The 24,586-nt window shown below is 42.6% G+C and overlaps 1 protein-coding gene across 15 annotated transcripts in view; it reads right to left on the bottom strand.

The window, feature by feature from the left end:
- KCNMA1 (potassium calcium-activated channel subfamily M alpha 1) overlaps positions 1-24,586 on the bottom strand; it is a 710,543-nt gene that overhangs the window by 102,747 nt on the left and 583,210 nt on the right. For 11 of the 15 annotated variants that reach the window (XM_079138796.1, XM_079138797.1, XM_079138798.1 and 8 more), the window contains exon 18: positions 23,933-24,009. In XM_079138796.1, coding sequence (XP_078994922.1) covers positions 23,933-24,009 — 77 coding nt within the window. Of the gene's footprint in view, positions 1-13,171; positions 13,346-14,517; positions 20,359-23,923; positions 24,010-24,586 lie in introns of those variants that run through there. The other 4 variants (XM_079138788.1, XM_079138800.1, XM_079138793.1 and 1 more) reach the window with 3 other exon arrangements.

Below are 24,586 nucleotides of genomic sequence, written 5' to 3'. Positions count from 1 at the left end.
TGGCAACTTGATTAGATGTGTGCTTTCAAATAACAAACTTGGTAGTGGACTGGTGGCCAGGAAGATGAATTGGAGGGTTAACAGTGATTGATCAGGAAAGAAAAACTGGGTCCCTGAGATTGATAAGTGTCCCTGACGACGCTAAGAGAATATTTGAAATGCAGTTTCAAAGCAAGGGGCAGTGGCAAAGAAGGGTGAGGACCTGGCCCCCACCCTGGCCCGATCCTAGTGCTAACCTCACTAATGAGGACATCAACGAGAAACAGAGCCCGGATACTCATAAAGAAATGCAGGAAGGGTGACAGTGCAACACCACCCGGACCTCAAAAAATGAGTTCAGAGAAGATTCTCATGGAGGAAATAAATACGGATAGAATTTGAAATGAAAGAAATGCTTCCCAATCTGTTTTCTCCATTTGTTCTCCAGCCTTCCATCGATGGTCCAAGAACACACTGAATTTGCTGACGATCTCCAGGTCCACTTTAAAGACGGGCAGGTCATAAAGGCAGGGTTTCAGGAGGACAAGGAAGGAGGAGACCCAAAGTCACCATTTTCTAAAGATCCTAGGGCCTAAAAAGACTTTAGCAAGCACCGCGAGATCAGAGATAATAAGAAACATTTTTTTTTTTATCCATCAAATATGTATTATACAATCTGGGAGATGTGTGTTCCTGGTTATTTTTTTTTCCTACACTTCACCAAGTTGTGTTCCAAAAGGCCTGACAATAATAAAACAAGGCCAAATATGACTAGGGAGGTTCTTTGAGGAGTAGTTAGCAGCCACCATTCATATGTGAGGGATGGGGGCCATTTGTAGAAGGACTACAAATGAACTTGGTCTTTGAAGCCTTCAATAGCTTGCAATGTTCTGACTATTGGTAACTTAAGTCACCAGGACTCAGATAATCACAGGATGGGGGGGGGGCAATTTTCTGTCACCACCTTGAAGAAAATAAAGAGAGACACCTTAAAAGAGGTAAAGATGATTCTAAAGGACAAACCATAAGAACCTTCTGGGCTTTCTATCTCCAGCTCTAGGCCTAGAAGCTGAGAATTCATAACCAGAAGAATAATACTGACATACTACAAGATTTCTCTACTCAAAGAATAATTTATTTTTTTCTCACAAAGCTTACTAGAATATTGGTAAGTAGACTTCAGCATTTTGGAAGGATTTACACCAGCAAGAATTGGAAAAAAAAAAAAAAGGGGGGGGGGACTTTTAGGTTCTGTTTCAATCAGAAAAATGAGGAGAGTCAGAGTCTCAGAATTTAAAGGGGCCTTAGAGATACCATCTTTCAATTTCCTTATTTTTCACACAAATTTTGCAATGCTTCCTGAGTAGTCAAGATGGAAACCAATGCCCCAGGGAGATATTAGCCCCTCCTGGCATTTTTGTGGACTTATTTCTGTTAGAGTATGATTCCCTGATCTAGAAAGTAAGGAAACGGACTCAAATTTTAATTTTATAGTCTGATAAACTAAGCTGTTCGAATCTTGCCCTTATCTCTGTGAGCTTCTCTAGCTATAATGGATGTGTTGTTTTATGAAGTTGTCTGGACAAGCCTCCATCATTGGAAAATAAAACTAAACAAAACATTAGCTGTGGTTAAAGTGATTGTTCACTAAACGTCCCATCAATACCGTGTGAGATTGCAATATTCTCCTCTGGCAATCTACTCCTCCGTTATCTCTATTATTTCACATATTAATGGAGGAATGATAATAGTAACAATAATGAATCGACTTTCAACATGCGCCAGGCAATCTTGTAAAAAAACTTTATCCTTGGGACCACTCTGAGATAGGTCCTATTATTATCTTCATTTTACGGATGGGGCCACTAAGGAATAGAGTAGCTCTGAGGTGACGCCTACGTTCCCAGATAAAATGAGATGATGGGGGGGCTTTGAGAAGGGTAGTCTCATGCACACCTGTGACATGACTCTGACTACAGCCAACAGGACCCACTGAACATCCACTTAATGAACATAGCAACACATGACCACACCAGGACTTACTTCCAAAGTCCCCAGAAAACAGATAAATCTCACCCCTTGTCTCTTTTTCCCTGTTCTGAGTCTCCTTGAGCCTTGGGCTTTAATTGCCAATGAGATCACTTAGCTCACTGCACAGTTAGGAGAATGCTTGGGAATCCTCTAATATTGACAGAAGACAAGACAGGAAATGTCTGAGTCCCATCTTCATCTTAATAGCAGAAACTCATGATGGAGCAGGCTTCCAGTGATAAACTCCTTGCAAATTTCACATTCATATCCAAGGACCTGCAGACCCCAGTGACCTGAGCTCCTTCACTCCTGTCGGTATTCCTAGCATCTTTCATACTTTTGTTTTCACCTCCTGGCTCTTCTCTGCAGGTCACTGACATTCCTTTTGCAGTAACACCTGTTTGGGGCTTTGGCTTTGAAGCATCCCTGTTGGATGTGTTCTCTCCGCTGGATGTGTTACAGGCCATATCTGGAATTGTACTCAGCTGCACTGGAGAAATGGCTAGCTCGACCTTGACAAAATGCAGAGAGCCATTCAGAGCCATTTGAAGGTAAGAGGGTGCTTGGTGCAGCCTGAGAGAGCTCTGAAAGCAGTCAAGACAGTTCATGGCCTCTTCCTTGTCTTGAGCAGAATAAACAGAATAATGACACTTTTAGAAAATAGTTATGGGAAATTCAGGCTTCCCAGGGTGGAAAGAAATGTCACCTGTGTGCTGCTATTGGATTCAATATGCTGTTCTGGAGTCAATGGTCATGATAGTCATGACCTTAGGTGCTTCTTCTTGGGCACACAGGCCCCTTTCCTTATATTGACCAGATTTGATGCATTATTTCTGTGCCACCCTGACTTGCAGAAAAATGACCAGGTTTTCTGAAATTAATAAAACTAAATGCAAATGTCACAGGTCCCCCATTTTCTAGAATAAAAGTTCTACACGTGGCAGAATCCCTAAGGAAGGCAGCCCTTAGGTCCATTCTTGACTGAGGGTGATCTAACAGGCTCCAGCCCAGAAAGCTGACATTGGCCAAGATGAAGACCTGTGTAGCCTCTCCTGATTGGAGAAAGTGGTGGATCTTTGCCTGTGTGACTCTTTCTTACGAGTTGCTTCTAGATCTTCTTTCCCAGTATTTATCCTTCACAAAGGATACTGACCGTACCTACCAGTGGCTAATTTTCAAATGCCTCCAGTTACATTCTTGTTTTGACTTAATACATTTCCCTCTCTTAATCTTCTTATGCAAATCTGTTCTTTCTGTTTACATACATAGATTCTATGGCAGGCTGCTTAGAAAGCTTTAGGGAACTTCATGGAGCTGGGGGCATCTTGCTTCTATCCTACCACCTAGTAGTTCTTTAATGGTTGGGAATCCCTTCATTAATTCATTCTTTTACTCATCAAATATTTGCAGACCTGGAATCCTTCAGGCCATTTCCTACTCACATATTCTTGCAGAGACATGAAGTCCAGTCAAGGATGCCAGTGACCTTGCAGGGAAGGACGCAGCCCTTAGGTCCATTCTTGACTGAGGGTGATCGAAAGGTTCCAGCCCAGAAAGCTGACATTGGCCAAGACGAAGACCTGTGTAGCAAGCAGTCAGATCCACTCCCAGGAGATGCCCATGTGCTGTGCGGTCCACAGATGCCCAGCTGCACTATGGACATATCTGCTACAGTTCTAGCTCTGAAGTTGGAGTCTTCTCACTTCATTTAAAAGTCTGTGTGCAGTCGACCAAACCTGATGTAGATCTGCCTCTAAACTCCACTTCTGAGTCTGCATAAGGTTTTCTCTGAAGCCCCAGGAATGTTTAATGGTACTCACCATGCCATGCTGAAGGGAACGGAATGGAGGCTTTGGGGTTTGTTAGAAGAGTCAAGGAGAGTTTTTCTCTTGAACGTGAAAGGACAGCTCCTCCGAGGATGACCAAATGAGATAGTCACAGAAGAAAAACCATTTTTGTTAGACCATCTGAGCTGGACATCAGAAGAACTTTTCCTTGGAATAAGAATCTATGGGCCTGTCTAGCAATCTCCCTCTGAACCGTGCACTATCTGGCTATTTGAAAGAGATCTTTTCAATTCCTGTGAGATTTCTAATGTCTGGCGTGAGTCTGTCTAAGGATGCTGGACTTGGCTCCACCCACTGAACTTGCCTGCAGGCAAAGTTCAGCTGTGGAAGCAGAACTCTTTAGGCAAAAGTGAAGATGGAAGATGTTCTGATTGTCTAAATAATAAAGCATGTTGGTTTCGGAGAAAGCCCCAGAGAGAAGGGAATAACACAGATAGTTGGCAAGGTGCATTTGGCCATGTTCCACTTCTAGAAGTCAGCATTCTCAGCATGCACAGTCTACCAGGGTGAAGAAACCTAGGACTCAAAATATTTTTCTATGCTGTTTTAATGACCCTTTGGGGTTGATGATGTGCACAAATGCAACAATCATGAGTGCCAACATAGAGACACAATGAACACAGACAAAGGTCTTATGCACAGAGAAACAGAATGGAAAAGAAAACTGTTCCATGGCACTTAGAATTGCCACATGGCTCCCTAGGATTTTGTGTGGCAGTACTTCACAGGAAATGTGTTTTGTATTTCCAGTGGAATAGGGTAAGTGGTTGAAAACTACGGTGGATTTTCAGAGAATGAGATGTGAAGTACTTATTATTTTTTCCCTCCATAGATATAAGGAGACAGTCTGTCTCCTTGAGAAAAATGGGAGGAGAAAAGTCTCATTACCATACACAGGGATTTAAAAAATAATCCCAGGAGTTATAACTGAAGCTACCACACACAGCTGGAGCCAGGACTCTCAGGGCTGTCACCTGTCCCAGCTGGACACGTGGCCTCACTGGCTTTTATCTGCCGCTCAGCCGGGGCTGGTGCTGTCACATAGGGAACATGAAGCTGCCCACCTGTCACCTTTGACACACTCAAGATGTGAGGTTTACTCAACTTGGAAGGATAGTGAGGAAGGAAGAAGAACTACTGGGAAGGAAAAAAAATTGCAGAGTAGAACCTCAAAACCAGTAGCAAGACGTGTAGCCTGGTAGGTCTCCAGCCCTGGCCCAGAGATAAGCAAAGAAGAAAATGCCATTGAGTTCCAGTAAGAATCACAATGGCTACTGGTCAGCTGGGGAAAATTAGGCTCATGAAATTCAACTAATGGAATTCAACTGTTTCGGAGGTATTAATTAGACTTTCTTTTAAAAAGACTGTAACTTCTTGGACTTGGCATTTGGATAATGCACTTCAGCTGCAGGGATCCCAGAGCCGGCGAGAGCCTTCCTTCCCATGAATCCTCGGAGCAGCCCAGTTCCGCCACCTTCTGTCCAGCCTCACTCAATTCCTCATCTCCTCCCCCAGAGTGGGTCTCCCAAATGCCTCCTCCTTGCTGGTTCCTTCTTTTCTGGCTGCCAACACAGTATCATGAAAACAGTTTCTCTTGGTTGATTTTCCTGATCAAACATCTTAAATGCTTTCCATTATATTACGGACTAGGACCAAAACCTTTGTTTGGGGTTCTGCCAAGTCAGGGCCCCACTGGACCCTTGGGGGACTCCTCTACCTACACTCTCCTCATCAGATCTCAACTCCAGCCGCTGGGTGGCCAGCTGCTTTGCAGAGCACTCACTCCAGCACCTCCCAGATGGCCTCCAGTGTTCATTATGGGAATCTTCATCTTTTCCTCTTTCTTTGGAAACCAACAGACCTAATGATCTTATTCAACGACGTAAGTAACTACGTGCCTTGACCTACCCCACAGAAGGTGTAGCCACATGGCTTATGTTCAAATTCCAGCTCCACCACAGAACTTGCTATGCAACAACCTTGGCAAGACACGACTTCTGTGTCTTAGTTGCCTGGTCTATAAACGGGGCACTTTATAGATGTCTCCGTTCGCAGTTGACTCTATTGCAAATAACTGTAGCTCATAACAAAGATTAACTTAATTAGTATCTCGGGGACACAGAGTAGTACCTGCAATGTAGCAAATGTATCTAGGAGTTAATTTTAACAATACAAGCATGTACATCCTAGCTGTGCAGGCAGACTGTCCTGCGTAGAGTAGAGTAGAAACTATGCTAAGTCTAACCTTAACACGATTCCAAGTTAACCAAGTGGCTGTTTCCTGATACTACCATACTAACAAGGCTCAGTTCCCTGGAGATGGAGAACAAAGATAATAGTTATAGATCTGTTTGAGTAGTAGCCCTCTGCTCAGATAAGACATAAACATCACCCTTGACTCCAAAAGGGGAGTTTCTCAGTCAATCTTAGTATGCCTCCCTCTTTGTCCCTCCTCATCACTGGGCATGATCTGTTTATAATTCCAACATCCACTCCATCTCAAAAATGCTTTCCATCCAGCTGCCCCGTGATTATGGCTTCTAGGCTTCAATGGGAATCAAAGAAAGATTCCTAATACTAAGATCTTTTCCATGAGCATGCTGGCAAGTGTCCTAAACTTACTAGGCCATATGACAAGGGTCCCTCTCAGATGAAGTACCCAACTGACATGATGGGTACCATATGAAGAGGGAGAATCCCAAAGCATGATGGAGACCAGAGGTGCCATACATCAACTGCTGGTCTCTGTCTGGATGGGATTTGAAGGCAGGATGCAATGAAACCTGTGCTGCTACCCCACAAGCCTCTCTCCAGTGGCTTTGCGCCATTATTGGTCTGGTACTAATTTGAGACAATGCCCAATCACATCACAACAAATTAGCTGCAGACACGCGATAGCAATCAACTCAGGGGGCAATCTTGAATGCAGGCTGGGGGATTCCCTAGCTCCATGAGCTGCACACTCCCACAGATGTTTCTAAAAGCTCTTCCCAGAGGCCCATTTAGAGAGAAATTAAATGCAACTTTGACTTAATTAACGTTTTAAATGATAATGAATACAATGTAGATTCATAGGAGGCATTTACATTGTGTTGTAAAATTGATAAAAATTTAATAACTCTTTGTTAATAAGTTATGTCTCCCCAGACCCATAAAGCCTAAGGCGCTGCAAACTCCAGACTGGGTCTAATCCAGGCTCCTGGTGCAGGTGGAGGAGGGAGGCAGAGATGGACTTGACATTTGCTCCAAGCCTGCTCTAATTCAAACCTCTGCTTGTTCATCAGTACTTTATTTCATAGAGTAAAGGTCAGGCTTTGGGCTCAAGGCAGAGCCCTGACAAGAAAGCTCAAGTGGAAAGCAGGATGGCCCTGGCATCTGTCGCCGGAGATAGTGGAAGAGGACGAGATGCATCGCTAACTGGCCACATCTGTCCTCCACCAGGAAGGTAAGAGGAAGAATCCACTGCCTGGTGGTAGGAGCTGTCAGGGTGAGTATTCTGACAACCGGCCACTGTCCTGAAATAAAAAGGCAAACATAATTTCCATGTCACCTTGCATGAGGACCTCTGCTTGGCTTACATGTGGCATGCCAACGTCTTTTCTAGTTTCTCTTTAAAGAGCCGGGTCATTTATTATAGTGCCGTGTCCCTGGAAAGGAAGGTGGTTAAGTGACAGAGTACACACAAAGGACCCTTTCGTCTCCCCTCATTCTGACCTTTCTACTTTGTGTCTCTTAATGCTGTTTCAAAGAATTTCTTTTGAAAACTTGGCTGCCTTTTGCCTCCTGTTCACTTCCTCTTTCCATATGCAGTGCACTGCCATAGCATATTTATCTTAAGGGAGTCAACAATACCTTTTTGCGGGTGAAGGGGCAGGTAAATCAAGGTCCCCAAATGTGAGTCAACTACTTCACCCAGCACTGAACTGCAAAAAAAATAGCTCTTTGTTCTGGATGATTTGTTTGGAATTTTTTAGAGATCAATTTAAGAAATTTTTCTCAAAGACCATTTGGCTCTGGCACAATTTTTATCTTTTACAGTGCTGATCAGTGACCATGTGGTGGTCCGTTTCCAGTCTACCTACTGGTCAGTGTGGCCATCAGAAATCAAGTAAGAGGCACTGGCTTCTGGGATCAACAAAAGTGCCCCAAGTCTCCTGCTGAAGATATTGTCTTAGTCACATGGCATGACTAAATCTTATCGCTGGCCTATTTTCACTTCCTGGGATGAAATGCAAATGGCCAAATCAGGATGCATGGGCCATGTTGGCTACCACATCAGAGCCGAATCCAAAGGTTCCTTTAGTTATTGATGTAAATGTGTGTAACGGATATTGACAGAGAAAGGGGGCCAGGGAGGATCATGCTGTCATGAGAAAATGGGTTAAATCTGGACGCCCCAATGCAGGGGTTTAAAAAATAAAAACATCTAGGAGTAGGGATGGGAAGAGATGGACAATGGGTACAGTTTCAGTTAGATAGGAAGAACAAATTCTGCTGTGACATGCTTGGTTGACTATAGTTGACAATAATGTAGTGTGTATTTCAAAATAGCTGGCAGAGAGAATTTTGAGTGTTTTACCACAAAGAAATGATAAACATTTGATGTGATGCATATGCTTAATTAGCCTGATTTGATCACTGCAGGATGTGTGCATATGTATATGTGTGTATGGAAAACTCACATTATACCTCCTAAATTTGTGTCATCATTATATGTTGATGGAAAACTGTAATCAAACTAATATGTGCTCAGTGTCCTTTGGCTTTCCTTTACCCATTTCTCTCTCACTGGTGGCAGTGGTAAGAAGAAGTCATAGGTTTCCTGGGCCCAAAATTAAACTTCAGTAAAACTGAGGATTGGGGAAAGTCTCCCAAAACTATACATAAAAGGAACAAGATAATTATGGGCTGTTGGTCTTTAAAAGCAGCTTATTAAATTAACTGTCCCCTCCATAGGCATCCACAGACTAGCAGCATAGGCATGTCCTATGATGGACTTCTTTTACTAGAGCCATTTCTATCCTCTGCCTAGTATCTGATTTTATGTTCTTCAAAATGCCATTAGTTCACTGGAGTGACTGTAGTTCTATTGACAATGTTAATTCTCTGCCCACACAAACCAAAGGCCACTCAGGATAAGCTGATTTTTGTTTATTATCTGACAAGACTCGAGATTACTCTAAACCGATTTTGGTATGTCTCCCTTCAACCTAATCTTATTGGACTTCTTCTCTCAGCTTACCCATCAGAGTTGAATGCCTCCATGTGTTATATTTATACCTGAAATAAAAGTCATGCACAATTTTCAAATTAGCTACAGTAGTTTGCAAAGAGTGTGTGCAATCACGCAGGTTGAAGCTACAGAAAGGTTGGCATGAGTGATCACACGTATATTTTAGCTAAAACTAGTTCCAAGGGCAAGTGTAAAGACCTGTTTCTCTTCTACCACATGATTAATTTGATCCCACCAGAGTTATCTGACAGTCTGTGACCAGAATCACATCAGGCAGGTCTCAGCAGGTCTGAATCAATAGGGTTCTAAGTTGTCACTGCGTCATAATTTTAATTGTCCCTTTCTATTTGCACTTAGCAATCAGATATCAGACTGGATTGAAAGAGCAAGAAACAAGTTCCAAAGAGAGAGAAGGAACATTTCACGAAATTATATTGGGAAGGAGTGGAACTGATTAGAACCTTCATCTCTATGTATGTATGCATGTACTGCTGGACGTATATTTTTTATGTTGAATCACACTAGAAGACAGCTACTTGTGCAAAAGGTGGTGTGCACACCATCCTGGTGTCTTTTACCAGAGCTGGCACTCTGCCCAAGATCATCTGAAGTGGAAACAGAATCAAGATGATCAGAAAATGATGCTATGTGTTCGGATTCTAGCCTCCAGGATTGGATGTTTCAGTCTTGCCAAAAACAAAGGAGTCTTGCCTTGTATCCTTATTCTGTCACTGTCTTACTTTTGTCATACATTTTTGAACTTTCTTTTTCTTTTCTTTCCTTTCTTTTTTTTTTTTTTAACCTTTGCTACACTAGGACTTTCTCTCTGAAGGTCCTCACGTCAACCCCTTTGACCTTCCATCTTCTCATGAGTTCAATAGTAAGAGACAACCGGTCTCCCAGCAGGGGACTTAAGGAGGGCTGATCCTCGGTAATGGGCCACACCTCCAAAGAAAGGTGCCTGAGCAGGAGGCGGCAGGCCCTGCTGGTAGAAGGCAGGTTTGGTAAACCGTGTGAACACTTCTAATGCTTCACCCCTCCTCTGGGAACCTGCTACTTCTCCTCCCACTTCAGAAAACACATAATGGGACTTCGTGTTTCAACTTAGCATCCCTCGAAAAACGGAAATCCTTCCCTTTATAAGAAAAAAAAAATTGTAGAGAGGGAGACGAATCAGGCCGTCTCCAAAGCACACTGGCTCAACTGGGAAACTGCGACCAAAGCAAGCTCCGTAATAGCATAATGACCCTTAATGAGTGTCTTGGGGAAACAATACAGCCTCAGCATAAAAGACAAAGGGCAAAACCCATCATGGTTCCGCTGACACTAATTCAAAATGATTTTCAGAACAACTAAAGAATGTAAGAGAAGTAATCTGATCCGCCCATCTGACCTCACTTTGATTCCAGGGCCCTTCTCCTGCCATTTCTAATTGTCAGACCCTCTACATTTCACATCTGCTCATATTTAATAAAAAGCCCACTCTCACCACTGCTCTTGGAGTCAACTGGCTCTGTCAAATGGGCACCGCCCAACCCCACCACCAGCGAGGGTCGCCCAGGGATTGCTCTGGAGCTCTGCCAGTGGGATTCGGTGGAGAGAGAGAGATTTTTTAATTGGAGAAGAAGGGCTCATGTGGGTGCAGGAAGGGGGCTCAAATTGGAATGGATTTTTCTAACTTATTATTAGTGGTCAAAGGTGAGTGGTCTCACACAGGGATGGATGAAATCTGCTTTTGTTTGATGGAGTGACGACGCGGGAGGACGATGAAACAGAGAAGGCCAACCTCCCCCTGAGCTGTCAATACCAGTTACAGCTTCAACACAGGCCGAAGCAGCTCCATGTTCTCCTCGGGGGTGGGGCTGCTGGTGCGGGAGGCACCGAAGGACAGCAAGATCACGCACAGAACGTTTCTGAGAGGACGGGACAATCCCGTCCCAAGATTTTCTTCTCCTGGCCTCCATCAATGCTTGGATGAAATTGCAGAACAGAGAAATCCCTCTAATTATGGTTTCTCTTGGATAAAATGGAAATTACACACACTGAGCATCGTGGGCCTTGAACAGGGACACAGACTTTGCTGTGATTGATATGGTTGACTATGGCCAAGATATGACCACAGGCCCTAGCTTGGAGTCACAGTGGCTCCTTCCTTCTTCTACTGAATCTGTGGCCAATGTGTTAGAACCTAGTAGTTACTTGAGAACAGCAGAAGGTGACTGGCAGTTACATCCACAACTGCCAATCAAAGACACGTGGCCAAATGGTGCCACCACAGCTCGCCCCTTTGTCTTCCTCCCCAGCTCCCGTCTTTGAACCTGGCATTTCACCACACCATCACAGATGAGTTCTGTGTGCAACTCTGACCTGGGTCATCTGGGTAGTAGCATATAAACTAGAGAGAATGCTCACAGGGAAAATAAAGGGTTAAGGCCTCATATTGTGGCATTTGTAAGAAGAACACTCTCCCTTTCCATGATTCTAGGACCAAGTGGTTAGTGCAGCCCATAATTCCTCTCAGTGCAGTCTCCTTAAGTGTCACTTATCCCTTAGCACTGTTCTGGAGGAGCAGAGAGGAGATTCTAGGGTCCTAGTCCACCTTTTCCAAATGCCTTCAATACAACTTGATGCCTATGTCATACCCAAACTGTGTGTTCAAAAATCAGACCTGGCATGGCTCACCACTCTCGTGTGCAGTCCAAGTTAGTGCTAACTCCCTGGCCCTATAAAGTCCCCATGTGTCACCATACACCATCACCCTGTTCTGGGACTACCTCCAGCATCAGCACCAGGGAGTCAGGCAGGTTTGTCTTTCACAAGAACAGATGCTCAAAAGCCCCATGCTCTTCCTCCTCCTTGTGGTGGGTGTGAACTCACCTTCACTGGTGAAAGTGTAGCTTAACCAGCTCTGGGGACTTAGGAGGGGACAGGATAGAGATAGTATGGTCACCAATAGAGAGGAAGGGAAGAAGTGCAAAATGAAGCATTGCCTCCTACCTCCTGGACTACCAACAACATGAAATCAAGGTCATGGTCATACTTGACCGGTATCCAAGCCCTCAAGTAGAATGCAACCTTTGTGCACCTGGATGAGGACACACATCCCAGCCTCTCCACCTGGAGCTTCCAGTAACATCACCAGTGAAGTGTGTCGACAAAACAGCAAGATCTCTGGCAAAGACAGGGGTGAGCTTGGTCTCAGGAATGCCACGTGGCTCACCTTAGCCTCTCCTGTGACCAGCAGCTCTTTCACATCACTGGGCTCATGGGAGACAAAGGTTTGTGCTATAGACTTGGAAATCATAGCAGTCTGTGACTTACAATTTTCGTTATTTAGATTCATGATTGTTACTGATACCTTAGTTAAATGGGGTGAAATAAAAAGTGGGGAAAAACAAAAGATTTTCTTGGAGCAATCCTTTGCATTAGTCATCTCTCTGAGGAGAAGATCTAGAATCCACCAGCCTATGGAGGCTGGAAGATTTAAAATACCCCTTTCCAGAATACAGAACAAAATCTGGTACTAGAGAAATGAGATTCGGGTTAGAAAGACACAAAAAATACAGCATGTTTAGATAAATGTTTTTGCATACATACATCTGCATATAAACTCTGTTGCATTTTCAAAATTAAGCTCATTAAAAAATTTAATGGTAGAGCTTGCTCTCTTAACACATTGCCTGCTCTCTTAACACATTTTTTCCTTCCTCCCTTTGGCTCAACCCAATTTATAGCCTTTTTCAAAATATTAAGGTGCATATTTTCATATATCTCTGTCTTAATATATTATTTGAGATGCTGTCCATTTATACTGATTTAAACCAGCGAGAAGAAGAACATCACCAGACTGTTACATCACAGTCTTGCCCACCATTGCTAGAAACATAGTAAGCCAACAAAGTCAGACGCCCTCCTCAGCACATACAGGGACACAGGCAGCTGGGGCAACATGTCACCACATGACATCACACTGGGACGAAGACACCAGCCTGACTGACTCACGAACCACGGGGCACAGCACGAGACAGGGATGAGACCACAGACAGCACAGACAGGGGATGGGTGTCGATATTGAACTTACAGGCACGGAAACTGGTGGAGCAATCATTAACAGAGACAGAAGAAAGTGGGAAGGCTCTCTCAAGGGTGTCCACGTTACCACGCACACGGCCTGACATGCACGAGCAGTCACGCTCAGAACGTCCGCAATCAAAACAACATGCCCGCCTCATTCTCTTGTAGATGGACATCTTGGCTATAACCATGTGGTTGGATGGGAGGAGAGGAAGAGCGGCAGTTAATGGCAAGGTCACACACAGCAAGACAGCTGGAAGGGAGCTGAAGGGATTTAACACAGGTCTTAGTTCACATTAACAGTCTTGACCCAGGGAAAAAAAAAATGCAGAGTGATTGTTGGTAACAGTTTGGTTGTACATCAAAAAAGCAGTGAAAATATAAATTGCCTTTATGGTCCCCCAAGGCTGATGCATATTATTTTTCTCCCCTCGGTAGAGCGGTGACCACAGGAAAAGGGCATGGCTGAACACAACTGGGTTCTTAGATGATGAGAAGAAGAACAAATTACAAACAGCAAAAAAGTAACCAACATTTTCCCCCTGGCACAATTAATGCAGGAGGACAAAAGAGACACATGGCCAATCAATTAAATTAATTGCTTATTTGGTACTGTAAATGGTCTTTGCACGATGCAAACATATCTAATAGATAGTTTTTTTTTTTTTTTTTAATTTCCATCCATTTCTGGGCATTAGGCAGAGTCTAGGACAAGCTTCCATCAAATTAGATGTGAAACGATTACGTGTTAATATAGAATCTGAGGATGCCTTCACTGAACTTCCCGGGAGTGAGTTTACATGATAGCTATAGGAATTTAAATTTACTCTTGACAGAACAAATATCCAAATCTGTCCGTATAAGAAATGCAGCTACTCAAGGCTAATGCTGCGTATTTGACATTAAAGGGAGATCTCAAATAAGAAATCACCAAAAGCATGAGATGTTGGTCTATTGGAATGCATTTGCCTACCCGTGGGGGCACCTTCTGCTTAAAACCGAATCTGAAAATCATATCTGTCTTTCTCTCCTCACCCACCAGAAATTCAGAAAGAAATCAGGCTACTGGTTAAACATTCTTTTTTTTTTTTTTTTTCCTGTACATAGACTATACTGGCCAAAATATATTAGAAATCACAAAAAATAAAATGAGAGAACAGTTCCCACAGTGAATTTTCTTATTGAGATTGCATGCCCCTTTGGTATCGCTTCTAAAGCTAATATTGTAGGTTCCATGCTGCCCAAGGATCCACCCCAAATGCTGGATGTCACTGCAGCATTCCCAATGCCCTTCACCTTCACCCCTCAAGCCAATTTATATTTCAGTACAAGATAAGCTTTTTGTACCTTGTTTTGATGCTACAACAGGCAAACATGTTTGCTTATCACTTAGCATGGACCAGCCGGCTTCTCTCATGGGATGGGAGAAGAATTCATATTTATTCCAAACATCACAAACAGTGAACTTGAGTTGGGGAGGTGTTATTTCCTGTATCCACATCTGCCATTTGGAAAACCGTTCCCCCCTCCCGCCTTTCTTCTTTGTAGAGAATGGTTTCCCTCTTATTTAAAAACATGGCTTGTGGCTTTGCCCTCTTTGAATGTTACAGTCACCAGGAAAAGGGCTTAAATCTCTCAAATGGGTCAAGTCCTGTTCTAAGACCTTTATGACTTGCCATACGGTATATTTTTCAAGCAAGGGTAACGTTATGAGTGTGAAGAACAGGCACTGGGGGAGATGAACGAGAGATCTCTTCAGCAGCATCTCCATTCCTGTAAACTTGGCTCACATTTTTAGTGACACCTTCTTTTAGCATCCTGACTAGTCTGTTCCCATTGTCATGCAGCCTCAGCCCTGTTCAATGTGCAGTATCTCATTCCTTTGAGCTGAACTAAAATAAAAAGTAAAAAAAAAAAAAAAAAAAGAAAAAAAATTCCACTATAGCATTTGAGTCAAAGGAATTTAAAAGGCATGGTGTAAATTCCCAGACACCTCCAACAAACTGCAGTGGCTGAAGTCAAGAATGGGGTGGGGACTGAGGGTTTCCAATGAAGACGTGAAAATAATTTTCTTTTACGTGCATCTGGATTTGGTGTACAACTTGGAGAACCGAATCCTTGTTTTTCCTTTCTTAAGTTCTTTTACTGGAAATATTGATTTGTTATTTACACAGAGAAAAACAAGGATGACTTTTTTTTAATTTCACTGTAGATAAATTGTCTTTTCAAAAGTTTTTTAAATCAAATGCTGTAGCAGAGGAGAAGGTCATCAAATCAAACTTGGAAATGCTTTGTTTCTCGTTAGCAACAGTCCCTGGTTTTCATTTCCATGCTGCCATTTTGGGTTCATACACAATAACAGAATATGACACATTTATGGGGAAAGAAAGAATATATATGTGTGTGTATATATATATACACACACACATACACATATATATATACACACACACATACATATGCACACATATATGTATGTGTGTATGTGTGTGTATACACAAACACATACCATATTTAAGGACAAGGGGTGGGAGTTGGGGATAGAATAACTTTTGAAACTATTTTATCGAGGCAAACCCATCATAATGGGTGATTTAAATCTCCTATTTCATGAGTTCAAGAGGAATCATGACATCAAACCAGTGGCTCTCAGGGACTGTTTGCAACTGCCATTGTTGGCTATTCTGAAAACCATGCATTGTTTTAAAATTTCATATTGTTAGCATGCAGGAACAGGCTGAAACTGGTAATCGAAGCAGCAAAAAACAATTTGCTATAAGAAGATTAGCTGTTAATTATAAGCAGTCACATTCCAAAGCAGCATATGCATGAAAAAGAAAACATGCTATTACTCGTCATTCCTTCCCAGTCATTTTTACACTCACACCAAATGCAAAATAGAAATCTCAAAAAAGACAAACAAGCACCACCACCACAAAAAAAAAAAAAAAAAATTAAGAAAGAAAAGAAAAACCAGCAAGAATGATCAACGAGAGGCTCAAAGACAAGACAGAAACAGTTAAAAATGATTGAGCCCCACATGTCGACAAACCTTCATGAGTCACAGTGTCTAGACCAAAGGCCACCAACTGCGAGGGTGGCTTCTTTTTTCTACTTCTGGAACAGTCCATTTTCATTGACCCCCTGTCAGGTGTCTTCACCTGTATACTTCCAGGTCTACTTTCTTAAAAGGTAAGAGTGATTCTGACCTTCCATCTGGGGAAGTAATCCATCAGGCCTGAAGTCTGTGTGCCAGTCAGGAAGAGATTTCCTCAGGGCCATTTTTCAAGCATGGACAAGCTCTTTAACTGAAAACTGATGAGGATTTGCCACTTGGGTGGTAGGTGTTTCAGAAGATGTGGATACTCTGTGTATAAAATTATACTCTCAAATTGTAAAATAAGGTCATATCAAAATCATGTGGTGGATCTCCTAATTTGGAAATGACCTCCCTGTCATTTCCGTCAACTCTCTCTCTCTGACTTCAAGATTCTTCAAGTTTTGTTTTAGTGAATCATGGCTATTAAGAACCAATAGTATTTTATTTCCATTCCTTAGTGATTGTTTCCTTTTCTAGAGCCAATTTGGGTTAAAAGGTTAATTTCAGACATCAGAGAGCCACTTAAAACTCCCAAGGTTAGGTTTCAAAGAGCAACTTGAAAAACTATAGTATTTATTTAATACAGAAGAAAGTTTCTTATCTACTCCTTGGCCACAGTAAGTGCCCTCTCTTCTTTTGTGTGCTGAGTTTCTTTCTTAGGTAGTTACCCATTGCTGTCTTGCCAAATCCCAATCCTCAGAGATTTCCTGGGGGAATTTCAAGGGCAATACAAAGTGGATCTATGAGGACATCTAGTGGATCAGTGTGGAACAGCAGCTAGTTAACAGGCATTAACCTAACTTGCTGTCCTTTCTCTGAAAGGAGCAGAAAGAAGGCCTGCTGTCTCTAAGAATTGAAACGTATGCAGCAGTGTCACTTCAATTCAATGGCTGCTCTGATCCACAGCAGATGTTAAGAAGCAGTAGGGCTAGGGGAGGAAGGATCCTAGAAGAGGATCCTAGGGTGGTCAAAAGTGGTGACTTGCAAGCACATGTCTTTTTGGTACCAGCTGCTGGGGTTCTCACAAGGCCCTGCTGCAGCTTCCCCAGACAGGGAGCAGACAAGAGTGTGTCTCTGGCAGGTGTGAATGCTGTAGCTACTTGTCATTCCATCTTAGGGCTCTTGAAACTTTATGCTCAATTAACTGCCCCCATGGGCAGACTTAACTCTGGGAAAGCAGAAATATAAGCCTCCAGGGACTCTGTTTTCTCTTTGGCCCACATCATTAGGTTCTTATTCTGGACTAATGCCACAGATTCAAAGAGGTTATTTGGTTGCCAAGAATTAGATCCTGGGTCTCCCCTTCCTCCAAAGAACTGTTCGAGCAGTTTCATAATTTAAGAAAAAGCTTTTATGTGCTTTTCTTCACCACAATAAAGTGGATATTCGTCCAATATGTCCATTATGACTTCCTTGTAGTATTTATAGAGACACAATAAAAGTATTTCCCTAATGGACATCATCAAAGCTATCTGTTTACTCTTGAGTGTTTGAAATGGAAAGATTTCTTAGACGTGCTCTTGGATCACTTTTTCTCTATTTTCAAAGGCCATGAATGTAAGAAATGAAACCCGCTGCAGATGTAACACAGTTACTGCTCTTTCCTTGGGACAAACTGACAATCAGCTGTCAAACTCAGGTTCTCTGCTAGCTAGTCCTTCCGAGCCAAGACTGGAATGGGAGGCAGAGTTGGATCCCATCCTATCCCCAGCACCATCTGCCTCCTGCATCAGCAACCAAATTGTCAGCCAATTTGCAATTGCAAAATCTTAATTTCCAGGGTGGATTGGAAGGGGCAGGAAAAGCAGCCCTGGACAGAGAGGCCAGGTGGAGTTTTCCAACTGCTGGGGGGAAAATATTTTAGGTTTCAAATGAAACAAATTCAAGGGAAGACTGGTGTGAAAGGGGGAAAAAAATCTGTCATTCAACTAATAGACACTTTTCAGATCACAACCTCACTTTAAAAATCAGTCCAATGAAGGAAATTGCATTTCCAAACATGAACCCTAAAGCTAGTCTCCAGGCAGTCAGCTGCAACTGAAGTGATAAACAAAAATATCCATAGAAGAAAAGTCCGCCAAGGTTTAAGTTTGAGGAATATTGTTTGATGTGGCACTGGGATTCAAAGAACATTCTTTCAAGTCCTATAATGAGGAACCATGTCTTCACTTAGCAGCGATCTTCCCATTACCTTCTGGAGGAAAAAGAAAGTTCTTCCAGGTGGTTTTCCAAGAATAGAAAGAGGGAAAAGACAAAGCTAGTTAACATCAGTAGCAGGGGGCACCCCAAACTAGTTGATTCTGCCTTCAACAATCACACTGTAACTGAGAAAGGTAGAAGAATTTGGCACTAGAGTTGTTTGTTGATAGACATCACGTTTTCTCCAATTCGGAAGGAATGTTAGATGGACTATGCAAACTCTGTGCTGCAGAGATAATTTTGGCAGGATTGTGCATTGAGTTGAAGTAGGTCATTGTTTCAGGTTTTTTTTTTTTTTTTTTTTTTGGTTGTTGTTTTGTTTATATTGAGCTTTCCATGCCCTCCAATCACTGAAGACTAGCCAAAATCAGATGCTTGACTTGCTGCTTTTGCTGCAGAGGAATCTGAGAGGACCCACTGCAGAAATATCTTCTCCAAGTTCCAGAACCATTGGACTGAATGAATTATGGATTGGGTCTCATCTCAATTTCAGTGGACTCCAGTAAAGTTCATGAATAAAGACCTACAGCCGATTGATGGTTCCCCTGAGAGCAACACTGCTGTAAGTCATACTCTAAAATGCTGCCCTTAAAAGCTCCTCCTCAATGGCCACATCTGGTTGGGTGAGGGGGAATCCTACAGCTTAAATAAGTCAGAGCCCCCAAATTTACATGGATTTGTTCAAACTCCTACAGAACTCATTAATGAAATGGAGCATTCTTCATGAGCCATCATTTCTTATTTAAACAAGTAAATGAATCTTCCAAGACATCTGATTACTGCTTAAAGAGGAATAGGGAATGTCTTACTTGATATTGACTAAAAAAGAAACTTTGCTTTAAAGCAAGAGAACTTCATAGACTGTAGGCAATAATTACCACTGTGCAAATACTTGTCTCCAGGAAGGCAGTTTAGATACTTACAAATTCCAAAGGTAGAGAGCCAATTAATTCTCTAGCAAGCACCTTCTTGTATAGAGAGGCACATATACTGTAATAAATATATCCCTCTCTCTATGGAATAGCTCTACACTTATATATAAAAATATACATTTTTACATATAAAGTACTGGTGCACATCATATATATATCACAGCACAAGAATATATATGTAGCCTATGTGTTTCCTTCTAGGGAGGAATTCAAGTTCCATAGCAGAGGAGACCAAGTATAATTTATCAAAGGCAAGCATGATAATGACCCCCAATGGACAGGGCATCTACAGCTAGAGTGGTAATTACTCCAGTCTAATCAGTGTCCTTCAAAGTCCTGAGACAAGGCCTTTAAGAGAAACACACTGTTGTCGAGGTCTTATTTTCAAATGGAAAAATAAGACAGCATCAGAAGCTGGCCAGAGGCTGGGGTGGGTGGATGTGTGGAGAGTGGGCTCCAGGTACTCTCTGGCTCCAGGCTACTCTGCAGACCATGTTGGGCATGAGCAAGTCGGGGCATGATGTCACTGCTACATGCAACATGTATACCAAAAGTAAAATGAAATTGAAACTGTACAGAAAATAAAAGAAGTATCTCATCTAGAGAAAGACAGGGGAACTAGACTCCGGGCTGGTGGGAACCCGTTTTACTCACAATAGATCACTACCAGTGTGCAGTTAAAATAGAGTAGGGGCCGTATTCCAAGGCAGCAAAGAGAAAAAAAAATAAATCAAAGATATGTCAATGATTAGAACTTAAAGAAAATTCCTTCAAACACATCAATCTAGATATGACTTGTCCCTTAGGAGACTACCCTTTGGCAAACTTTCAGAGGCTAGGAAGGAAAATGTAAATCATTAGACCAGGTTTGTTACACAGAAAAAGAAAATGGGTAAATGGCTGAGTCTGAGAGCTTGCTCCTTGGCCAGGTAGCTGGAATGAACTCGTATCTTGGATGAAGAGCTATGAAGAAATGGAAAGAAATGCAAAAGTTAAACTGTACCACCACAGAATTTCCAGAAATGGAATGTCCACACTCCATATTTCTCTGGATAATATGACATGAAATGCTGAAGGTTACTGAAAGAAGGGGAATGGGGAGGGGAGCAGGGACAGAAGGGGAAGAGCTGATTTGTGGGAGGAGGGATTGAAGCTATGGACAAAGAAAACTGTGGAAGGAGAGCTAGGAAGCTAGGGACTATCATTAGCTCTACCCTTATGGACACATACTATTTTGGGGTGAATTATTAACACTTGGACTAAAAGGTTTACACAAGTAACTAGGTGGGTCAACTGCCCTCTCCAACTTAGAGCACCAGGCAATGCCTACTCGATAGCATGGGAACCCCCCATCACAGGGTGTTACAAGAATCCTAGCTCTTTCTAATGAAAATTTCTTTGCAACTAAAACATATTTTCTCCAGTTTCCTCACTTGTCTGACCTAACATGGGGAGGTTTCTATTCAATAATTTCGTTTTATTTTAATCCCACTCCCATAGACACAAATTGGCATCCTGCCCTCTGGGCCTTATGGCCTTTTAATTAGGAAGAACAACATTTGGACAATTCTGATTGTTATCAAATGTTAACTTCATAGGTGAGTGCCTTGTCACACTGGCTTGGCTTGGTAGAGGTAGGCTTTATACAGCAATGTGTGCCCTGCATGATGGGAGACCATACACTGTATTAGCTCAACCAACTTTAAGGGAAATGAAGAGAATAAAGTTATTTTAAACAATGACATACCTCTCCCCCAGGATGAAGCTAAAATTCAGTGCTGTTTCCTTGCCCAGAATCAAAATGGAAAAAATACCTGGAGGTCAAATCCTTATTTGCAAGGACTTTTAAAATGGTCTGTGTGATCCACTACAGTGTCCTAGGAGGGACATTTAGTTTCAAGTGAGAGTCAAAGAAGCTCTCTTTCTGTCCTTCCACTTCCTCCCTTGCTGACTGAGTCTGTTCTTAATCCATACACCAATGAGATCTTTTAAATGGAGAAAAATGATGTGGTTTCCTTGCTTGAATTCTTGCAACAGCTTCCTGGTTATAGGACTGAAACCCAACTTCTTACCAAACCTCACCTTCCTCTCTGATCTCATGTAGTACCACTTTCTCCCCAACCATCAACCCCACCAATCTTCCTGATCTCTCAGCACTTCTGTCCTGACCCTTCACTCTTCTTCCTATTTGGACTTGAGGCTCAGCTTCAACAGGACCTCCCAGTGGGGACCTTTCTGACCTTCCAAGCTGTGAAGCAGTAGCATTCCTACCAGATACCTCACGTCCTCAGGCAGCCTGGCTTCTCTTCTTTGCACTTCGCTTTCTAAGTTTGTTTAATTATTGGTGTGATGGTGGTTTGTGTCCTTTCACTAGCATGAAGGTCTTAAGAGGGCGAGGACATGTCCTTACCACTCCATTCCTGACATCAAGAATGGCACCTTGCCTAGAGGGTACTCAAAAATATGTGACAGGCTACTCAATCAGAGTAGTCCTGCCACATCATTGATATCCTTGTGGGACAAGGTTCTCTGGAAAATAAATATCCTTTCATAGACTGTTATCCTTAATACTCTCCTACCTTTTCCAAATCCCTCACTATAAGAGCTTCCTTATAAAAGAGTTTGCCCTCTTGTATTTATTACTCTCTGTTTATCTCTACGCTCAGGATGTCCTCTTCCTTCTGATGGAAATGACCCAGGAGATGCCTGGTCAAAGGACCTTCTACATTCACAACCAACCAAGCAGGACTGGCTTGACTGCCTCATGGGAAGGGTGTTTGAAGTCATGGAGCCTGGGTGAGATTGGACATAGAGTGAACTTGCTTCTGAGTTTCTCAGATTCTCTTCTTGGTAGAGTGTCAGAACAGGGGAATTCATAGGTCCCAAGAAGTCAGAAGCTCTTGCTATGATATATCAGTAAATATACATCTTGGTTAAGTGACAGGGTTAAGAGCAGGGAGACTATATATGTTGTCAGTGGAGAAGGAAACAAGAGAGTAGGACTTAGGATTGGGAGCCAGTCTGAAAGGATTTCTACAGAAACTTCTCTAGACCAGGAGTTATACTATGGGTACTGGTCCAAGGGACTGATTAAATTCTTTGGGCTCCAGCAGTACTTTATTTTTATCTTTCTGGTTCTGCACATGCCCCTTCAGGGGCACAGTGGAAAAGGAGTTGAGATACTCCAGGAGTGGTGCTCTGTTGTCTGTTCTGCTTATGAAAAAGTATTTTATGGTGTGATCTTTTCTGACTCTGTTCCTGCTCATCAAACCAAGGTCAGCCAGCTTGCCCTTCCTTCCTGCAAAACAATATTAAGGCACTCAGAGAACAGCATCAGGAGAGGCCTTTGGGGACCTGAATCCCTGCACACTGGCTGCATGGCCACCAGTAATCTTATCCTCTCAGTAAACTTGGAAACCTTGCGGCCTCTTTCTGTAAAATGGGATCAATAACACCCCCTGTCAATTACATAGGTTTATGGTGAGGATCGAAGCCACCATCACAAGGAACTCTTCAAACACTAAAGGAAAGGGAGGAATCATTATTTTTGCTTTCTCCAGGGTTGAGAGCAATTTCTATTAGACAATGCCACATCATTGCTGCAAAAGGCATGGCCTTCCCAAGGCCCAGACCACTTTACGTCCTGGTCTCTGAGGAGCTCCAAGCCAGTGTCTCTCAGGCCCCAGCTGCTCTACAAGAGGCATGCTACGGGCTAGGCCAGAAGCTACTCAGTCCAATCCATCTACCCCAAAGAGCAAGAAGTTCAAGTCTGGTCTTTGGGGACAATGGTGATTGAGGTCCTCAGCTGGAGCCATATTGTTTTTTTTGGAGTGGTCTGAGGGAGTCATAATGAAAAACTCTGACTTTTGGTACTAAAACCTATGGAAATTCCATATGGAAAGAGATTCAATAACCATTTGGAGACTGGGCCCTCAGACTCAGTTTCCCTCAGTCCTAGCATAGCCATCTTTATGTGGTGGTTTCCTATTCATTAGAAAACACTAGACAAAAGTACTCCATCTTGTACAGTCTTAGGTATCTTACTTTCTTTTTCTCTCTCTCATTCTCTCCTCTTTTTTTTTTTGTATTTTTGGTCCTGGGGGTTGAACTATACTTCCCATCTCTTCTTTGTTTTTTTATTTTGAGACAGGGCCTTGCTAAGTTGACCAGTCTGGCCTTGAATTTGTGATCCTCCTGCCTCAGTCTCCAAAGTAGCTGGGATTACAGGCATGAGCTACAGCAGTGTCCTACTTTTTCACATCTTACTTGGTGATACTAGACTGCACATATCCTCTGGAGTCAAGAAATGGAGACTGAGTACTAAGTTCACCCCTAGGTACTAAGGGTGGTGATTTTTCATCCTCTAAGAAAGCAAGGACAACTATTTATTTCATATTTCTTTAAACTCTGGGGTGAAACATAAATGTGTTCAAGAGAACTCCTGATGTTTAATGTTTCTCTAATAGGAAAAGGGGAACGAAAATGAATTTGGGGAGCAGGAAGGAGAGGGGAAGGGGGGGGAAGAAACACTACTTACGCCGTTTGCAGCCGCATTTTTTAATTCTTTTGGGATCTGTGATGTCATCATGACAGGCCTTGCAGTAAAAAAATGCCCTGGAGAAAGAGAATGGAAAAACTGACACATTTCATAATCCAACCAAATGAAATGAGTACCACATTTCCTCTGCGGTGGTGCCAAATTAATGAAACATGCCAGCACTAATTTCCTTTAATCTTTTGAAAAGTTTAGACATTTGCAGACGGAAATGTTTGTTGCAAGACCATTTATTTCAAACACAGGATCCTGTGATTTGAGTTAATGCTTCTTTTCATAAACTTGCATTTGCAGAGGAACCGGGGGAAGGGTCCCTGATGTGACACAACATGTCTGCTCAGTCATCTTTCATTTTTTGAGAACAGCACCCGATGTTCGTTGTTGGGACACGTGAACCATCAGCCCTGAATCTTGGGTGGGGAAGTTACATACAACTCCAAAGTCCCACAGTCTACTCAAATATAGATTAAAGGGAGACAAGTAGCTCCACTGTCAAAAGCAAATATTAGCCTCATCACTTTGAAAGCACCTTTTCTTGTTAACCTGAGACAGGATTGAGGAGGAAGGTGAAGAGGGAACAACAAAGGCAAGAAGTCTAGTGGTTCCTCTGCCATTCTCCCTCTGGAATTTCAGAGC

This window comes from Sciurus vulgaris (assembly GCF_902686455.1).
Source record: "Sciurus vulgaris genome assembly, chromosome: 4".
NCBI classification, from domain to species: Eukaryota; Metazoa; Chordata; class Mammalia; order Rodentia; family Sciuridae; genus Sciurus; species Sciurus vulgaris.
Note: the sequence above shows the minus strand (reverse complement) of the source record. Positions and strands in the feature narration are given on the sequence as shown.